The sequence below is a fragment of the Mercenaria mercenaria genome, chromosome 9 (genome assembly GCF_021730395.1).
Source record: "Mercenaria mercenaria strain notata chromosome 9, MADL_Memer_1, whole genome shotgun sequence".
In the NCBI taxonomy this organism is placed as follows: Eukaryota; Metazoa; Mollusca; class Bivalvia; order Venerida; family Veneridae; genus Mercenaria; species Mercenaria mercenaria.
Window position 1 is genome coordinate 59127069 of NC_069369.1, and position 22277 is coordinate 59149345.

The 22277-nt window shown below is 33.9% G+C and overlaps 1 protein-coding gene across 2 annotated transcripts in view; it reads right to left on the reverse strand.

The window, feature by feature from the left end:
• Positions 1–20497, reverse strand: part of LOC128559532 (protein DPCD-like) — a 39851-nt gene extending 19354 nt beyond the window's left edge. Inside the window, exon 1 of one of the 2 annotated variants that reach the window (XM_053551503.1) lies at positions 20350–20497. In XM_053551503.1, coding sequence (XP_053407478.1) covers positions 20350–20416 — 67 coding nt within the window. In that variant the 5' untranslated portion in view covers positions 20417–20497. The remainder of the gene's footprint in view (positions 1–20349) is intronic. The other variant, XM_053551504.1, reaches the window with a different exon arrangement.
• Positions 20498–22277: the final 1780 nt, after the last annotated feature.

A 22277-nucleotide genomic window follows, 5' to 3' on the forward strand; every position in this document is an offset into this window, starting at 1 on the left:
GCTAATTTTTGAAGAATTTTTCCTATTTAACCCATAAAAAAACTAAGTGACCCTCGGGACAGGGCCTCTTTTCATCCCAGGGGTATAACTTGGACAATCTTGATAGAAAACCACTAGGCAATGCTACGTACCAAATATCAGAAGTCTAGGCTTTGAACCTTCAGTCAAGAAGATTTTAAAAAGTTTTGTTTTTCTTATGTAAGTCTATGTAAAACTAAAAATGGGACTCCCAGGGCAGGGCCTCTTTTTACCCTAGAGGCATAATTTCAACAATCTTGGTACAGACCACAAGGCAATGCAACATACATACCAAACATCAAAGGCCAAGGTCTTGTGGTTTCAGACAAGAAGACTGTTTCTAATATAAGTCTATGTAAAACTTGTGACCCCAAGGGTGGGGCCTCTTTTCACCCCAGGGGCATAATTTCAACAATCTTGGTAGAAGACCAAAAAGCAATGCAACATACCAAATATTAAAGGCCTAGGTCTTGTGGTTTCAGACAAGAAGATTTTTAAAGATTTTTCCTATATAAGTCTATGGAAAACTTGTGACCACTGAGGTGGGGACTTTTTTCATCCCAGAGGCATGATTTGAAAAATTTTGGTAGAGGACCACAAAGCAATGCTACATACCAAATATCAAAGTCCTAGGTCTTATGGTGTCAGACAGGAAGATATTTTCAAAGTTTTTACCTGTATAAGTCTATGTAAAGCTTTGGACCCCGGGGCTGGGCCTCTTTTCACCCCAGGGACATAATTTGAACAATTTTCATAGAAGGCCATTAGATGATGTCACATGCCAAATATTGAAGCTCTACTCTTTGTAGTTTTGAGTAAAAGATTTTCAAAGTTTTCCCTATACAAGTCTACGTAAACTATGTGATCCCCAGGGCAGGACATATTTGACCCTAGGGGAATAATTTGAACAACCTTATTACAGGACCACTAGATGATGCTACATACCAAATATAAAAGCCCTATGACCTGTGGTTTTGGACAAGAATATTTTTAAAGATTTTCTTTACGGTTGCCATGGCAACCAGTTTTGCATGGAATTCAATTCTTTGAACAATTTTTAAAGAAGACCATCCAAGGACCATCCCTGTGAAGGTTCATCAGAATTGGCCTGGTGGTTTAGGAGGAGATTTGTTTTAAAGGAAGTGTGGATAGATGTGCCGGATGGACAGACGACAAATGGTAAGCCATTACAATAGCTCACGCTGAGCTTAAAACCAGAAAGCAGGTCAGTAGGTCATGGTCACGTGACCCCTGATCACTTGGGGTCATCAGGTAATTATGATTAAACAGTCTAGAAAACATGATCTGATATTTTTAAAAGTATTTTTTCCTATAAAGCTCATATAACAAGTCACCCCAAGGGTGGGGCCTCTTTTCACCCCAGGGGCATAATTAGAACAATCTTGTTAGAGATCCACTAGGCAATGCTACATACCAAATATCAAAGGCCTAGGATTAAAGATATTGATAGTGGAAAAATAATTGGAACAATTTTTCTTGATTTAAGAAAGGCGTTTGATCTTGTCGACCATGAAATATTACTTTACAAATTGAAATTATACCATTTTTCTGGAAATACACTAGCTCTTTTTAAGTCTTATCTATCAAATAGGAAACAGTTAGTCCAGGTGGGTAACTTACAATCAGACATACTTACCGTCAAATTGGGCGTTCCTCAAGGATCTATTCTAGGACCTTTATTGTTTTTGATATATATCAATGACATATCAATGATACATCATGAACTTAATATAGACTTATATGCTGATGACTCTACACTACATAACTCCGGTTATCAGTTAGATGAAATTCAAAACACTTTACAACAAAACCTCGACTACGTCAATGAATGGTGTATTCTAAATAACATGTCTTTACACCCAAAGAAAACAAAATGTATGATAATCGGTTCTTCGATGAAAGTAAAGAAATGTAATGCTCTAAAAATCAATGACATATCAATGATACATCATGAACTTAATATAGACTTATATGCTGATGACTCTACACTGCATACCGGTAACTCCGGTTATCAGTTAGATGAAATTCAAAACACTTTACAACAAAACCTCAACTACGTCAATGAATGGTGTATTCTAAATAACATGTCTTAACACCCAAAGAAAACAAAATGTATGATAATCGGTTCTTCGATGAAAGTAAAGAAATGTAATGCTCTAAAATTAAAAGTAAATGACATAGAGCTAGAAAATGTTACAGTGCAAAAAATGTTAGGTATTTATCTAGATAATACACTAAATTGGCATGCTCAGATAGACAATGTATGTAAAAAATTGAATGCAAAAATTGCACTTCTGAAAAATATCATCTTTTATCTTAGTGAAGAAGCAAAATTGATGTACTATAATGCATATATCCTTCCCATTCTCGATTATTGTTGCACTATTTGGGGAAAAGATACAAAATGTTACATAAATAAAGTGCAAGTAATACAAAAAAGAGCGGCCAAGATTATACTTACCGTAACAGACCGATAAGGTCACCTACATTAGAACTTTTTAATGATCTAAAATGGCTTAAATTTAGCAACAGGGTAAAATATCACACAGCTGTGATGGTTTACAAATCTATGCATAACATGGTACCGATCTACATGACTGAAATATTAAATGTCTCAAATAATAAATTGCATAATCTACGATCAACAGCTCACAAAGATCTTGTTTTGCATATAACACCTCGTACAAATTATCTTAAAGATTCATTCTTGTACTTCAGCGTTAATATTTGGAATAAATTACCTGCTGAAATTAAGGAATCAAATACATTACAAACATTCAAAAATAATATCAAACAACATTTGTTCATGTTACAGTCCAGTGCTTAAAATAATTATATTATTACAGTTTTTACATACCATGATGTCAGTTATTTTATTATTATTTTGTTTTGCTATTGTTTGTTTTTTTTTTCTCTTTAATAGTCTTATAATTATGTGAGTGTCTGTCGGATGGATGAATGGGAAGCTTCTAATCGTATTTAATACATTGATCATTGATATATATATATATATATTTTTTTTTAAATATGATTTTGTGAAATTTATCGTAAATGTTTGTATACATGTGTATTGTTGTTGTTGTTAACTGAAGGCCATACTGAAAATAAGTTTACGTTTCATTTTCATGTTATGTACACTTTGTATGTTACCTTCATTAAATAAAGATTTTATTATTATTATTATTATTATAGGCCTTAAACTTTCAGACAAGTAGATTAAAAAGAAAATTTCTATATAAGTCTATGTTAAATTTGCGACCCCTAGGGCAGGGCCTCTTTTCACTCCAGGTGCATAATTTCAACAATTTTAGTAGAGGAACACTAGGCAATGCTGCATACCATATATCAAAAGCCTATGCCTTGCAGTTTCAGGCAAGAAGATTTTTAAAGTTTTTTCCTATATAAGTCTATGTAAAACTTGGGACCCCTTGGCCTCTTTTCAACTCAGGGGCATAATTTGAAGAGTCTTGGTAGAGTCACACTAGGCAATACAATATACCAAACATCAAAAGCCTAGGTCTTGCAGATTCAGACAAGAAGATTTTTAAAGTTTTTTCCTATATGTCTACGTAGAATTGGAGACCACCTGAGGCAGGGCCTCTTTTCACCCCAGGGTAATAATTTGAACAATTTTGGAAGAGGATCACAGGCAAATGCTTCATACCGAGTATCAAAGGCCTAGGTCTTGTGGTTTCAGACAAGAAGACCTTTTAAGTTTTTTCCAATATTATGTAAAACTTAGGATCCCTGTGGCAGGGCCTCTTTTCAGCCCGGGTGCACAATTTGAACAATCTTCAAAGAGGACCATTTAGATGATGTCAGATGCCAAACATCAAGGCTCTACGCCTTGCTGTTTTGGACAAGATGATTCTTTAAATTTTTCCTTTTGCCATCTTAACCAGAGTTCTGTATGGAATTCAATTCTTTGAAAAAAAAATTGAAAGGTGACCACCAAAGGATCATTACTGTGAAGTTTTTGGTGTAATTCTGCCCAGTGGTTTTCAAGAAGAAGATTTTTTAGAAAATGTTGACAGACGGACGACGCACCACACACGACAGACATCGAGTGGTCATAAAAGCTCACCATGTGCATCTGGCTTAGGTGTGCTAAAAAGGGAAAAAAAGAAATAGACCAGAGCTTTTCATCCTTACATAACAGAGGCCGATATTCCACCACTTCCCAATTGAAAATGAGGTCATTTTTTTCCAACTTCCAAAAATGTTAAACAAACAAAAAAAATTTTGTCAATTATATTTCACAAAATAGAAAGCAATGAGCTTATTTATGATTAGGAAACCACCAAATTGTGTCGGACTGTCCTCTGTTACATACCTCTTTTGCAGAAGGAAAAAAGACCCTGTTTCAATAAAATGCTCTTTTCCCAAAATGAGCATTATTTATCGCGTACAAATTTCCCAATTTGAAAGGCCGGGGACTCTTTCCAATTTCCTGATGAAAAGCCCTGTGGAAAATGAAATTAAAGAAATCAATTGGTGTAAAAAAATCAAAATGAGAAAAACACCATTGCCTATGTTTATATCCCTGTTACCTTGACCTTTGAACCCAAAATCAATAGGAATCTAGTACACATCAAGACCAACGTGCTTATGAAGTTTCAAGGTCTTAGGTGAAACACTTGTCCAGATATTGAGCGGAAACAATTTTCAATGTTTAGATCCCCGTGACCTTGATCTTTGATTCAGTGAACCCAAAATCAATAGGGGTCATGTACACATCAAGACCAACATACGTATGAAGTTTCAAGATCCTAGGTGAAACACATTTCCAGATATTGAAAGGAAACAATTTTCAATATTTCGATCCCTGTGACCTTGGTCTTTGACCCATTGACCCCAAAATCAATAGGGGTCATGTACACATCAAGACCAACATACCAATGAAGTTTCAAGGTCATAGGTCAAATACTTGTCCAGATATTGAGCAGAAACCATTTTTAATGTTCAGGTCCCTAACACCTTGACCTTTGACCCAATTTTCACTCTGGGCCAACTAGGGTAACAGGGGATCATTCTGATCATGCCCGAACAAAGGGTCACCAAATCACATTGTTTAAGGTCAAACAGTACCATGTTTACAGACAGCGAATTGTCACTTTATTTTCAATTTACGTTCAACATTGAATTAATTAACCTTATTTTCAACCAAGGGAAAGTAGTCATACACTAACTGAGTCATAGAATTGCACGAATTACCTCTCTTGAATTGATAATTTAATAGTATCTCTCCTAACAAAATTTTTTTAAATTTCACTTTTCGAAGTGAATATTTTTATATGAAAATGTGTTTTAGGGTGTATTAAAACCATGCGCTAAATTATCAAAGTTGTAAACATGCTAAGTGAGTGCAAACGAAATAAATGTAGCATTTCTTGTAAAATACTTAAATTTAACCGTTGTAACTTCTCTTTGTTGTTACAAATCAAGCATCCATTTGATGGTAAACATATAAGCAAGGTTAAAGACCAAAATCAAGCGTTTACGGGACTGTCCGGTTTGGTGGTCTGGATTTGGTGGTGGCCAGTCAGTAGTGTTGTGCAGCTTACAACTGTCTGGGGAAGGCTGTTCCTTAACCTGATTAGGGCTGTGTATTGAATGGAAAAAATCAATACGATACATACAGCAATAAAGAAGGATCAATACTAGAAACGTATTGACGATTCAATACAACATCTAGTAGGACCTATAACTTCAAAGCTACTACATGACGGGTCCAAAATAATTGCTTGTTTCGGGTAACATGACCGTGAGAAACTGAAAATGTCTAGTTGTGTGGACTCCTACATAATTTGAACTCAATTAAATTGTTAAAGAAACGTTAAGGCACAATCTTTTCATCATATACATGTATCAGTCTATATTTTTGAACTACATTGTATATGTCGGGAAAATGCATATATTTCTGCTTAAAGTTGTACAGTTAGACTGAGAACTTAACACTTATGCAGGGCCTTTATTAGTATACCAGATCTTTAAGTTTTGTTTTGTTTTTACTTATTTCTTTAATTATTAAGATTGCTAAAATTAAAACAGAAACACGCGCGGTAACAACATCCATGTAAATGGAATTCCCTGCAACTGAAATTACGTAGCAGGTGTGCCCGAAATGGAAAACTACTTGCGCTACATATGGATTTCATTTCATTTTAGTGGGTAATTTCCAGTCAGTGCGAGAATAAAAATAAAAAGCCAATGAAAAGCGAGATTTCCTTAAATCGCGTGCTTGATTTACCTGAGACGTCATGATTGTCGGCAGATGTCTTTGAACTTAGCTGTCAAAACAAGAAGTGGTTACACAATGACTGTTATGGCATATAATGGCGGCCCGAGGTTACAAAATTGTACTTTTCTTTTAATTTCTCTGAATATTTTATTGTAAAGTGATAAAAAAATGAAGAAGTTTGATTTTATTTTGTGTTAAAAGGGGTGTCACTGATATATAATATCGATAAACAAAGAAAGCCGATATGCGTATCGGTGTAAACATGAATATTCAATTCATATCGATATACCGGTATACTGATCCAGCCCTAAACCTGATGGTATCTGGGAAGAAGGATTTCTGATAGGTACCGGTAAGGGTTCGGGCAAACGGCACCAAGAATCTCTGATTGTGTCCTCTCACTGACATGGTGGGTATGAGGTAGGTCTATCTATAATCACACAATATAGTTCTTATCGTGTGACTCTTTTGACAGAAATTTACTATAATTATGCTGGAAAACTGCAGAAAGTTGGTTACCTGAGGCTATGTAGCTATATTACCAGTATAAACAGCTAAATTTAACGGGTTGGTAACATTGCCCGATCGGGCTTTCGACATAAAAACTAATATTTCTCGAAAAATAATGAAGATATTTCTTTCAAACTTGGTCCATTTATTAAGCATAACATATGATGCATATTAAGATAGAAATAATTTTGTTGCCTTCAGTTTTGTTAGAATTACTTCCCTTTTTCAGATTTTTATGATGCATAATTTTTGAAGTCCAAAAAATTATGTTTTAATGCAATATTTAAAAAAGAAAAGGGTTCAATGGCTTTCTATAGCTCCAAACTTATGCGCAAATACCTTTATTCTATATATTTAGGATTAATACTTTGTTTCTAGTGCAGATGTGTGAACAATCAAAGAAGTATAAAATACACAGAATGGCAACTGGTTGCAATCTCGCGTCCGAGTGTGATTCGGCGTTATCTGTCTGTCTGTCTGTCTGTCTATCTATCTATCTACAGAGCTCCAGATAAGCTGCGTATTTACGCAATTAAAACTGCAGAAAACCCAATTGAATTCATATAGTGTGCGTACTAAAAAGCAATTAAAATTCCTAATACCCAATTTATAAAAAATCGCTTGCGTATCGCATTTTCCTTATTACTAGAATGGGTACGAGACTTTAATGCTAGACAACTGACTGGTTATACGTTACCACAAAACAGGTTGCAATTTATCAGAAAAATCATAGGACCATTCAATCAGCTGATCAGTGTTATTTGAACGCTTTGTAAACAATTTTCTTTTTTACGCCGATAAAATGTAAAAGAGAGCAGAAAAAACATTGTTGCAACACAAACAAACAAATTAGTGGGTATTTTTGTTGTTCAACAATGGCAGTTATCTCTTTGTGATGATGTAGTGTCATCGATACTGGATGACATCTTATGGGAGAACGCATACTGCAGTGAACGCATTGTTCGGGATATTGATGAATTGATCTCCGACTGCATTAAAAGTGAAAAAGAAAACAACAGTATGGAACAAAAGTATCTCAGAATACATTAAATGATTGGAGAAAAATATCTTTGATACTATGAACTAAAATACACATGTTTACATTGATCACAGGCATGTAAAAACAATTTAAAAGAAGACAATACTGTTTTAATTAATCACATTTCATTACAATTTTAAACACGTTTTTGTATTAAAACTTGAAGGGTGCTATTTAAGTACTTCAATGTAATTAGTCAATCCTGGCTAATGATATATACCATGTTTACTGTAAGCAAAAATACTCAATTGTTTTGTGCGAGATTGGAAAAATACCCAACTGGTTTTAACAAATACCCAATTGCATCTGAAAAGGCTGGGTAACGATATTATTTTTACCCAATTCAGATCTCCAGTACCCAATTCAGACAAAAAGTGATGGGTAAATACCCAATTGCACCAAAAGCTTATCTGGAGCTCTGTATCTATCTATGTTTATCTATCTATGTTTACTGCCTCACGCCTCTTGCGAGTATTATGGGCAGGGTTATATCTTAGTTAAGCGAGCATGGAGTTGCAATTTGTACGTTTAAAACTACATTTAAAACACATTTTAGCTTCTAAAACAACATTTGTTTAATATGATAAGTCTTAAGACACAAAATACAAGTTTCTTACAGTAAAAAAAGGCGTGGTCATATGATGATGATTTATTAATTGACCGTGTCATTCTTTCGCATACAAAATGGCGCGTGAAGAATGCGTCACTTCCGGTAACAAGATCTTGTTCACAGCTGCGGGATATTGCCGAGATTTGCTCTATTGCCTTTCAAGTTGCCGATCTATTTATTTTTATAACTCTTTGGAACAATTTTTTTACAACTAACATTTTTTTATAATGTTGTAAGTGAAAGCACAGTAAAATGTACACATTCATGTACATTGTACTAGTGCAATAATTTGTGAGCATTAGAAAGCCATTGAACCCTTTTTTGTTTTAAACTTACTGGTTGGGAACCATTTTCCGGACAGGACCATTTTCTGGACACATGTAATATCCGCTTTATTTCATTGTTATTCATGTAATTGTTTCATCTAGTTCATTTAGATGTTTGTTCTTCATGTCTACAACAAACCACTATTTTATAAGGCTGTATAATGTTTGGGTTTTTGATGATAACTCACCTGCGTTTACAAAACAACTTTCTGTCTTAACGGGGCATGAAGATAGCATTGCGCATGCGCAGTAGTTCACACATGCTGAGGTATCAAGTGGGGAAGAAATAATCAAACTACATAATGATTGTCTGCTGATAACATGTTCTACTTTTAATTTCAAGCTAAAAGTTACGTAAGATGCAGGGCTGTCGATTTTTGCACTAATTTTATTCTATATCTATTGGAATTATCAAGAATTCGTATAAGACGAAATTCGAATTTTTTATAGTCAACCTCGGTTTGTTTTCGTAGCTGCTATTGAGCGTCGGGTTATGCTTCATGTGCAATTTTGAAGAGATGAATCATAAAGAAATGTGTAGAAATAGTTCAACTACTTATTTTGATATCAATTTAACAATAAAATACCGTCAAAATATTTGTCCGGATACTGGTTTACCTGACGAAAAATAACTTAAATTTTAGTGACCCCATTTGAGGCCCCATGGAACCCATATTTTACGTCGTAACACGATACTGATTACAACATTGGATGTGGAAGGAGCTGAAGTTTGTGCAGTGTGGGCTTCATTTATGCCAAATATTTTTTTAGGGAATAATGGAGCCGAAGTATGAAAATGTGTCTGGAAAATGGTTCCCAACCAGTAGTATTAGAACATTTTTTTTTGGACTTCAAAAATTACGTGTCATAAAAATATGAAAAGGGGAAATAACTATACCAAAACTGAAGGCAACCAAGGTATTGTTATTTTGATTTGTATCATATGTACTGGTACTGATGATAAACACGGACAGAAAATGAGGTTTTTTACCTGTAACTTTTTTATTTCTGCTAATTGTTATCAATGGTTGGTATCAAAATAAAGCTTAACATTTGCTGAAAACTTTACATAATTCAGATTTATATTAAGTAAGCAAACTCACACGAAGTGAGGCCCTGAAAGGGGTATGTAAAATGGGGACTGTAAGAACGTTGACTGATGATAAATTTGACCACTTTATCATTTACAAAATTTTCCTCATAGTATCATATTGAAACTTTCCCAAAAATGCTGCAACAGTAACTCTGGATCAAATAATTAAAAGTGACCCAATGTCAGGCCTATATGTGTTGACAGTGAGCATGCTTAAAAACCACCCTCTTCCCCAGTAATTTTGGATAAATATTTTGTTATACAGATAAATTTAAGTCATTATTTATACAGAATATTTACCAATATTATTTTTGTTTACACCAGTTGGTGTTGTCAGTGCTTGCTATTAGACGGTGAGTTCAATTATATAAATAACCAAATGCAATCGAATAATTCCAAGGTGGTCGACTTTATCATCTGTGAAGTGGTCAGCAGAATTATTGTTTCACAGTTATACAGAAGCGGTCAGCAGTTTCAATATTTCACACTATATTTAACTGGTCTGCACTTTCTAGCGATATCGTATTTGCGTGAAATTGCTGACCACATAGAAATAGAGTGAAATGGCCAGCAGAATTATTGTTTCAAACTTATACAGAAGCGGTCAGAAGTGTCAATATTTCACACTATATTTAACTGGACAGCACTTTCTAGCGATATCGTATTTGAGTGAAATTGCTGACCACATAGAAATAGAGTGAAATGGTCAGCAGAATTATTGTTTCAAACTTATACAGAAGCGGTCAGTAGTTTCAATATTTCACACTATATTTAACCGGTCAGCACTTTCTAGCGATATCGTATTTGCGTGAAATTGCTGACCACATAGAAATAGAGGGAAATGGTCAGCAGAATTATTGTTTCAAACTTATACAGAAGCGGTCAGCAGTTTCAATATTTCACACTATATTTAACTGGTCAGCACTTTCTAGCGATATCGTATTTGCGTGAAATTGCTGAACACATAGAAATAGAGGCAAATGGTCAGCAGAATTATTGTTTCAAACTTATACAGAAGCGGTCAGAAGTTTCAATATTTCACATTATTATACCTCACATAAATGTCCAATGCAAATTTCCCATAAGTTTAACTTGAATAATATATCATATTCCCCAGTGATTTTATATCACATGCGCAAAGGCATTATTTTCAATTTCTGCGCAGGTGATATGATCCATAATTTCATATCACATGCGCAACAGCGTTATTTTGTTTTTATGCGCATGTGATATTATTTTTTTATATCACCTGTTGAGAGACTGATTTCAGACGAGACGCTTATATAATTATACGTTAGGATTAAATTACCCTTTTCTGGTGCTCTTGCATGTGCGAACACGGCCGATTTTTCTTTTTTATGCTACGTGCAAAATATTTCGAAAACAAGTTTTCATCAAATATTGAATCGAAACTACCACAATAAGTTTGGAAATGATCTAACTAAAATGAGTGCTCACACTTATATGTTTCGTTTAGAAAAAAGAAAGTTATCGCCGTTTTTCGAATGCTACTGATTGACACAATGTTGAAATATTAGAATAAATATAGGGGTCAGCGATATGTAAACGTCTCGGCTAAATCTATCAAAAAAGTCTTATTACACAGCAAAGTCGCCACAAATTATGAGTGCTAACAAGTAAAGACTCTTTAAATCTGTCTTCATTATTCGGTTAGTAATTACTTTTTTATGTTAAATTATTATGTTGATTTTCCAGTAAATGCTTTGACCCTTATAAGCTTTCGGTATAATAAAATAAATATTGCATTCCTGAGAGGGTGATATGAAAAATGTTCACCCCTCGAAATATGAATATAGACCTCGGCTGGCGCCTCGGTCAATATTCATATATCTCGCGGTGAACATTTTTCATATCACCCTCTCAGGAATGCAATATTTATATACTATATTTAACTGGTCAGCACTTTCTAGCGATATCGTATTTGCGTGAAATTGCTGACCACATAGAGGGAAATGGTCAGCAGAATTATTGTTTCACAGTTATACAGAAGCGGTCAGCAGTTTCAATATTTCACACTATATTTAACTGGTCAGCACTTTCTAGCGATATCGTATTTGAGTGAAATTGCTGACCACATAGAAATAGAGGGAAATGGTCAGCAGAATTATTGTTTCAAACTTATACAGAAGCGGTCAGCAGTTTCAATATTTCACACTACATTTAACTGGTCAGCACTTTCTAGTGATATCGTATTTGCGTGAAATTGCTGACCACATAGAAATAGAGGGAAATAGTCAGCAGAATAATTGTTTCACAGTTATACAGAAGCGGTCAGCAGTTTCAATATTTCACACTATATTTAACTGGTCAGCACTTTCTAGCGATATCGTATTTGCATGAAATTGCTGACCACATAGAAATAGAGGGAAATGGTCAGCAGAATTATTGTTTCACAGTTATACAGAAGCGGTCAGCAGTTTCAATATTTCTCTCTTTATATATAACTGGTCAGCACTTTCTATCGCTATTGCACTTATACAGTATAGTTTGTTTGTATTTAACTTGTGTTCTTTTTGCGCATTAAATTAGATTACATTGTACATTTGTATTTAACTTGTGTTCTTTTCGCGCATTAAATTAGATTACATTGTACATTTGTATTTAACTTGTCTGCACGTTTTAGCAATATCAGATGTAATGAAAATATGCAGACCACAACGTAACTTTTTTTTTTCGGTCAGCATTCATTATATTGCATGTATATATTTTCTAAGAGTGCATCAATCCAGTATTATGCAATTAAATATCTGTGGATTACACAAGCACAGTTCTCCAGCTAGGATTAAAAAAGGGCAGGGTGCTGGCACTGAAAAGGGCACTTCTGGGGTGGTGGTCGGTCCGGGACTGTGCTCCCCCGGGAAAAAAATATTACTGGTCCATGCATACAGTCGGGTGAAACACAATATAGGGAGCATTTAGAATATCACATTGTTATACACAGTTTTCATAAATTTCCTAACCCTTTATTGCAATTTATCATTTACACTTCATAACACTAAATATGAAGAAGTTCTGTGCCAAATTTTATTGATCTAGCTCAAATAGTTTTCAAGCAGTGGCAAAAAACGCATCTAGAAAAAGTCATTTTTGAAGCGTTATGTTGTTGCACTTAGAATTTTCCATATTTTTCAAATAAAATAATGGTATGATGTTATATATTTCCATGTAAATTGGTGTTATCAGCATAAAGACAATTTTTTAAGGATTATTTTGGTGTTTGATTTGTCATGATCGGATGAAAATTGTTGAAGCTGTCAAGAAAAATGTGAAATGGGTAAGATGTTATGCAGTTTTTCACTGAAATTCCTTCCTTTTGTTATAATGAATAATTGCAATGTTAACATTATTTTTTCTTTCATATTTTGGTCCAGAATCATTTCTCTGGTGTGATAGAACTTACAGAAAAAAAATCAAAATCATGTATTTCTGAAAATTAATTGTATGAATTTTTAAAATTGAAAATCAGGTTTTTATGAAAAGATGTAGAGTCTGTAACCAATTGTATTTTGTAGATTTGTAAGATATTATGAGAGTCTTTATTGATTTTTTCTTATCAAATTTAACTGTTGACATTAATTTTTTCTGCTATTTCCTTTATCGTTAACTACATTTTTGCTGTAGCACCACTAATATGGTTACGGACACTACAAAAACCCTGTAGTGTCCGTAACCTGTCTTTCAATGGTGTAAATAAACATTTTTTCAAATTTTATTTATAGGTATTCTTATGAAAGTAATAACTGATTTCACAAGTTAATTAATCAACTTTATTTTTCATCAACTTGTTGATGTTGCAACCGCATTGGAAAACCCTTATTGCGGCATCTTTATATACAGCATCATTTTCTGTTGCTGCAGCATGAAATTGAAAGATGTCATAGCAAACATGGAAGCGACGAGAGACAAAGAATCACTATTTTTTTCAATATGGAAGGTTCACTGATTACAAATTTAAATAGGTCTATTAATAATTTCACTACAAAAGGTAAATTTTGTCTATTTAATAATGCTACTTTAAACTGTAGTGTCCGTAACCAGAGCTGAAAAAATCAAAACTTGCATCTTTTTACAGAAAAATGAAAAACTATTATTTCAAAGTTTATTATTATTGAGAAAAAACAAATATATTTATTTGTTGACAAATATTTTCAGATATAAAAATATAGATACAGTTCAAAAGTGCTAAAAATCATGTTTATCATCTAAATTGCACAGATTTATATCAAAAATGTAAAGATGTGATAATGATAATTAACAGTTATTCAGTAAGACAAATTTCTTCAGGAGCATCATTGTTAAGATAATTCAAATTCATTTAGCTTACAATAATGTTTCTTTTCAAAATGTTTCAGAGGGGCAGTGTTATCTGGTTACGGACACTACAGAAATTAAACAATGTAAAAAAAACAACCAGTATTACTGAAATTTCTGTTTAAATTATTATACATCTTACAGTTCAAGTGAATAAATCTTTACGAGTATTAATGATTAAAAGTTATATCTAAAAACTTGCAAATGAAAGAAAAATCTCTTCAAGAAGTACAAAGTGCAAACCATGTGATGACAGGTACATGTATATTCATTTAGATGAGATTTTATATTTATGTGATGGGCATATAGTGCTGCTGCTCTATGTATGTACATCCATCAGTTCATTCAAAATCTTGTGTGTCCAACTCCTCCCACGATTAGATTGCTCTGCTTCAGACTTTCATAGATGATCAACCTTGATGTGTAGATAACCATAAAAGAAGGAATTTCTCAGTGACTATTTTAACCACAGTTATGATATTTTTATGTAGAAATATAGAATACATCTAGAAAAATCTTGTGTGTCGGACTCCTCCCACACTATCAGCCTGATTTGATTCAAACTTTTCACAGATGAACAAGCTCAAAATGTGTGTATTACAATAAAGCAAGGACTTTTTTCTGTGACTATTTTACTACAGTTATGGCCCTTTGATAGTTTCTGTTTTAATCATAAGGAATATACAACAATGTAGAGAAACATTTTTATGTGTCCAACTCCTCCAACACTAGTAGCCTGATTTGTTTCAGACTTTCACAGATGAACAAACTTGATGTGCAGATGACCATAAAGGGAGAAATTCTTTCTGTGACTGTTTTTACTTTAGTTATGGCTGTTTGATATTTTTTGCTATATGGAATATAGTATGATAGGGGAAAATCCTGTGTGTCCAACGATTCCCAAACTTTTAGCCTGATTTGCTTCAAACCTTAACAGATGAACAAGCTTTATGTGCAGATGACCATAGGGGAAGGAATCTTCTCTAAGTATATTTTTACTGGAGGCAGTTATGATCATTTTTGCTTAATAGAGAATGGCACAGTATGTGTGCGCATCTGTGTCGTATGGATATAATCTAGTTTTATATTGCAATTGAATTGCTTGATACGTAGAAGTATGTCTGATTTCATTGTGCATTTGTGATTCAGATATAGAGTTTTGATCTGATGAGGCAGCTGCAATGCTGAAACTTAAAAGGCATAAAAATGCTGAATAGGTTAGAAGAGGTTAAATGGCAAGAAAGGCAGAAAGTCAATCCAGGCCAATGTGAAAATTAAAAGAAAAATGAGAGAGAAAGAAAGAAGGATTGTAGAATGAGACAGCAACAAGAAGTAGAGAAGAGCAACTCAAAACTAGATTAGTTAAGAAAGCAGAACTAATATCAAAATCACAGGATGAAGTAAAAAGAGTGGAAAGAAATGTATGTGTCTGTACAGACAGGATCTGTCATAGGAGATAAGAGACAATGTTGTTGCATTTATAGATGAATCTACTATGACTGATAATAGGGCTACATTTTTAACACCAAAACATCTGAAAATTTGAAAAAGAAGTTACAAAAAGATTATAGATATGTGTACTTCTGTTAGATAATTCATAGTGTAGTGTCCATAACCATGAAGTTAATTTCTTTTTTCTGGTTAGTGACATTCTTGAGTAAAAAAGTGTAAGTGTTAATTGTGTGATATGAATACAAAGTATTGATAATAATGTATCACTTAGAGAACTTAATATTGCTTATTAAGTTACAAGATTTCATGAAAACAGGAAGTTTTCAGATTTTGTTGTTCTGTTTTCTTTTTCATTGGTTTTAATTTGGCAAGTTGTATATTTTTGTTTGAAGAATATCAAATTTAAATACACTTTCCATTCAGATATCATTTTAACATTATACCAAATAATTCACGAGTGGGTTTAATGTTTTAACATCATCTAATGCAAAACCATTCTTGAGACTTTTTCGTAGTGTCCGTAACCAATTACTGGTTTCTATCAATACTTAGGATTTTTTTGAAAATCAATCACTTTTCCTTTAATCTAAGTCATTTTGTTTCAACAAAGACAGAATGTGTGTTGATTTTTCATTAAGTTTTCATCATTAACACTGAAATTGAAGATGTCAGATGATTTGAAATATACATGTTTTTTAGCAACAAATCAATATCCAACAATATGTTTCTTTTTTCAGTATCTATACCTTTCCCAGTCTTATTTTTGCCTTGCATTATGTATTTCCATGTGTTTGTCCTACAAAACAGTAAAAATAGTTCAAGTTTATCATAAATTTGAAGCTTTATTTTACAAAATGTACCACTTGTAGTGTCCGTAACCAGCAAAAATATGCATTTTATCAGCCTTTAAAAATTACATTTCCGATGCAAGAACCAGCAAACCACTTAAGTTGCTTATACTTGAAGCACTCTACTATGTAGAAAAATACTTTTTTTGCCAAAATTAAGAACTTTTTTTTTCACCTCCAAGTGCAACACTACTGTTCCCTATATTGTGTTTCACCCGAGTGCATTTTAACATACTTTTGGCATGAAATTTGGCATAATTTAGGCATGTTTTTTGGCACTCTTTAGGTATGGTCTTTTAATAGTCTATGTCTGTCATCTCTAATGCACCTATTTATTAACTAAAAATTCTACTGTTTGTATTTTACTTGGCATTGATTTTCAACTTGTAACATTTTTTTTGTAATTGCATACTGAATAACAATATCTATATGTGTTTAGGCCTATTTTACTTGTTACAATTTCAGTACACATCTTCTTCATGTAGGCTACTTGATATTTATAAATTTATACCTGCAACATATTATATACAGAAAATAAAGTTTAAACTTCCACTTAAATAAATGAAATCAGGCAAAGTTTTTAACTTACAACAGTGTAAAAGCAAGTTTAGCACTTGTAATAGACATATTCCGGGTATCCAAAATTTTATATCTGGATATGGTTACACTTTTTTCTAAAAGTCGTGGAATGTCCAGTTTAAACAATATTTTTGAAAAAAATATTATGATGCAAAGACAGTTTAACAGCATTTCACAGTATCTGACATTAAAGTGTACCCTGTCATTGCATCTTAGTAAACTAATTTCAAAGAAATCTTCATGAAAAATCGGCAATTTCACAAAGCAGACGACAACTTACTTTCGATTTCAAAAACTTATAAACGATAAAATCAAAATATTTTCCTATTTAAATTTGATTGTGATCGATTTTTATTAATTACATATAAATGTCTGTTGTCTGGACTTAAGTTTCAGTTGTGTATAAAGGGGTATTTACGACTATATTACCGAAAACGAAAGTACACTTTGACAGGTGGCCCGAAATGATAATGATTTCAGACTGGTTTGCAAACTGTTTTAACACTAAGGTTCAATGATTTTAATGCTAGTGGAGCAGTCTATAATATCATGGTCTGCCTCGGGCACGATTACAGCAGGTAATTGTTTAATTGTTTGCAATTATGTCAATGCCCCCCGGCGTGTATCACTTGATAAAAAGGGGGCAATAAAGCAGTGTATTATAATCACTGAGGCAAAAAAGGGAAGTTTGGCTAAAAAAAAAAGAAATGAATGGTTGTAAAATGGGCAGGGTGCCTGGCGGGGCAACAGGGCGGAACTAATTTCGGAACAGGCGATGCGCCCTGCTGTAAATGGCTAGCTGGAGCACTGCAAGCAAGTGGTGGCCCCGGGCTAGTGTTGTTCTTAACACGTTTATTGGGGTTATCGCTAAGTGTGAACAACAAATATACAGGATGTCACTCTGTGCAATTCTGTAGTGATTAAATGTGTTTCATAAGAAAGACCAATATCACAATGACTTTAGTATGCGAATACTGCATCATTCAATATAATTATGTAATCCAAATTAATGCAATCAAAGACTTTGATGCAATTTAGTTTCTTCGTTGAACAGTAAAAGTCAGTTTTAATCTCTTAGCCCGCTCGCGACAAATGTTTCTGCCTTCGCTATTCAGTCAGTAAATTTTCAATGAATACCCCTATAAACAATGAATGGTAATTAAATGACTAAAGATAAAGTAAGGAATATTTCATAGGCACACGTTATAATAAGTTTCTCCAAATAATGTATCAGCACAAAAGATGCTTTCGATGCTTGTGAGAAATGAACACTTCAGCTTGCGCATACATCAGTAAGTAATGAAGATTAACACCATGTTGGCATACATGTGATACGTCCCGGATTGTCCGGGATTGTCCCGGAAATTACATACTCGTCCCGGTGTCCTGGACAGTCTTAAAATGTCCCGGAAAAATAAAAATACAGGAACAAATAAAAACAATCCCCCAAAAAACTTGTTTTTGTCTATAATTTGTTAAATTTTACACAATAAACAGTCCCCGTTGTCACATTGTTTATTCCTAATCACTTTCATACCCTCGAGCGGGCGAGCGGGACACGTGTTGATTAAGCCTGCTTTGATCACGCGACGATCTTTTGATGACACTGATTAAGTTACAGTCAGTTATTATGATGACCCTGATTAAGAAATGACAGGATTATACAATCAATAACTGTTTTATGATAGTTAAATTAGGAACAATAGTGGTAAATCTCTTTGTTTTTAGCACGTTGGCGGTAAAGCTACATGTAGCCTTTATGGAGGAGATTATTGAAAACGGTCAATTAAATGATAATTATTTTAAAAGGTTGTAATTATTTAAGATCTAGATCGATTGTCACACATATTTTAAATTAAAATGCTGAATGCCTTTGCTGACCGACCCATGAAAATTGACCCGACTCCAAATATTTTATATTGTCGATTTTATCTACAAGATTTATTTTATTCCTTTAAGGATTCATTTAATTATTAGATAAATGTTTAAGCTTTAGAATGATACCAAATTAGCTAGAATCTAAATCACGATGACCAGGTTGATTCTTCGTATATAGTAAGTCTCCTAATTCTGTTCACCTCGGGAGCGCAATAAATTCACTTGCCGAACTATAGATGTATTACCCGTATACATGTATTTACCTCCCTTAGAAAGCTAGACGACATTTGCCGCAAATTAATACAAGCGAGTGAACAATGTTTAGTCTCGGGGAAACTACATGTATATTATGATATTTTTGCATGAAACAGATGAATACCAATGTCACGGTGTATGTCCCGGACAAAAGGTAAAAATCCCGGAAATTTTAACTCAGAATCCCGGAAACGTTCTGAAAAAATTATGGCATGTATGATGTTGATAATCATATTGAATTAACACCATTTAAGGGTGATAGTATACTTTATTTAGTCGACAAATTAGTTTATAAATGATTTGTATCACAAACATAGCAATCATATATTACCTTTCTATGATGAAATTATTCATTATTTGCCATTATAAAGGCAAATAGAGGTTATGCTAGTCAATATTACAATACAATATTATTCACATTTTATATATTTCAAAATGTTCAGTGTGCGAGCGGTATGATTGCGTTTATTTTTATTTTAAAATTAGTTGAGAATAATTAATTATTTACACACATTGTCCAATCTGAATTTCCTCTAATTTTGTAAAATTGGATCACACACTACAAATTATACATTTATAATATAATTTTTTTTTTTTTCGCTTTAAATCAAAATATGATTTACCTCACAGATTAGTAAAAAATAACGGTTACTAGAGCTATTAGTACTTATATAAAATAAACTATTCTGCGCTAACAATAAGACCCGTTTAAAACACCTTTATATCATTAGACAGTATCGATTTAATTATCCTTCTTTATCTATATGGTCAGCACTTTCCGATACCCTTCTTTACCCATGTGGTCAGCAGTTTCCTATATATTCTATATCGTCAGCTATGTCGACAGCAGTTTAGTTTGATCCCCGGGTTTATCATCAGCACCAGTAATGCTTAATAAATGGACCAAGTCTGAAAGAAATATCTTCGTTATTTTTCAAGAAATACTATTTTTTCTGTTGAGAGCCCGATTGGGCAATGTTACCAGCCTCATTCACCAACCTGTTTAGTTCCGTGATGTTAGATACACGATACATTTTTCGTAGGACGTGTGTCAAAAATTGCGCCACGACTAAAATAATGTGCTAAATTTTATTCTGTTAGTCTGTACATACATTGAATAACAGCTAAACAACAAAAGAAGCATTACCATCTTGAATCATGCATGTTTTTTGCGATTTTTTCAATAAATCAACCCATCCGTCGGATGCCGCCATGTTGTTTATTAGTTACGCACAAATTATCTCCAATAAGAAGATCATAAACACCAAAAAGATTTATAAATACCGAAAGTATACGAAGCACTCGGGCATATCAAGGACATATGGTAAATAGCATTATTCATGACGTTGATTCAATTTCTGTTTTCCGCTATACGTTCGAAACCAAGCCTGCAATGTAGCATTATTTCATTTAAGGTATTACATCCCTACAGTAATAGTAATAGTAATGTTTACAAAATGGCATTTGCTTGGTATATTCTTAAAGGTGACCGTGTTTCGCACTCTTTTGCAATTTTTAAACAACATTTACCGTGCCGTCTTTTTTTTTTTTTTATATAAATTTTGTATAACTTATGGTATCTCCTTAAGCTCAAGTAGAGCTACGTTCCCGCAAGGGGTTTGACGTTAACGGCAGATAGATGGATAGAGACAAAATTCACAGTAATGGCCACTATCCAAAACGTTTGCAGAGAACTCATTTTACCATTAATTTTAATAAAAGAAATATCAAACTATTGGGAAACATGTTGCAACTATAAAACACAAAATAAAAATGTCAGTTTTATTTTTTCTAGGGTGCCTCAAATAAACGGATTTATTGAGACAGAATTCTTACTTCAACATTGAAAAAATAAGGTCGAATCCTGTGTTTCTGTTTTGAATTTTGCTTACTTGAAATTTGGGGCATGAGATTCAACGCCAAGAAATGTTACATCCTCAGCATCCGTCAAGCATCATCTCACTTCTTCCAGCTAAACAACACCTTTCTTCAACAAGTACCATGTAATCCATACCTTGGCGTCACCATATCTGAAGATCTGCAGTGGGGCACTCATATCACCAACATCTGCAAGAAAGCCAATTCCAACTTGGGCTTCTTACGGCGCAACATCCGAAACTGTCCGCAAGACTGCAGGAAGCTTGCATACATCTCCCTCGTACGCTCTACGAGTATGGATCTGCCATCTGGGACCCATATCTTGGGAAGGACGTGAACGCAATCGAACAAATACAATGACAAGCGGCACGTTTCATCAAGAAGGACTATAGATCCCGCGACGAGGGCTGTGTCACCAGGATGCTCCAGGAGCTTCAACTCCCAACATCACAGCAACGGCGAGAGTACAACAGTCTGACGCTGCTATTCAAGATAGTGGAGGGTATGGTACCGGCAATAGACACCTGTGAGTACTTAGTTAGACTAAGACCGACCCCGACGTAAAATCAAACCCGTGAAATATAAAGACTGTGTGACCAAAAACATTCTTGAAAATCAGGTTACAAACAATTCTAAATGTTTTGAAGTTGATAATGCGAGCAGTGACCAATATAAAAACTCTTTCTTTGTAAAAACTGTTGTGAACTGGAACCATCTGGAAGAGAGCACTGTATGTGCCGGATCTGTCGAGGCATTCAAGAGTGCCATACAGGCTCACGATTAGAGCGCACACACCCCCAAAGTCATACGCCAGTATTGGTTTCTGCTTCGTAACCTACAGATACTTCGTTCAAAAATAACATTGGGACAGACGTAAAACCTACCTAAATTTCTTCCATGATATAAAATCTAAAGAGTGAAAGCAAAATAGAGAACTTTTACCGCATGTAACTCAATATTTTTAAAGATATGTAACGTTACTCTACCCCTTCTGTTTAAGTAGTAAATTCACTCTGAACAGCAAGAAATCGCTAATCAAATTATTTTTTCCATTTTTTGTATAATAAATCAATTATAAGTCTTGAAAGAAGTAAAAACTTACTAGAAAAAAGAAAATAAGGAAAAAATATTTGGTCCTAGTAGGGCTTGAACCTACGCCCCCCCATCCCCCACCCCCGAGAATTGCAGTAAAAGCAG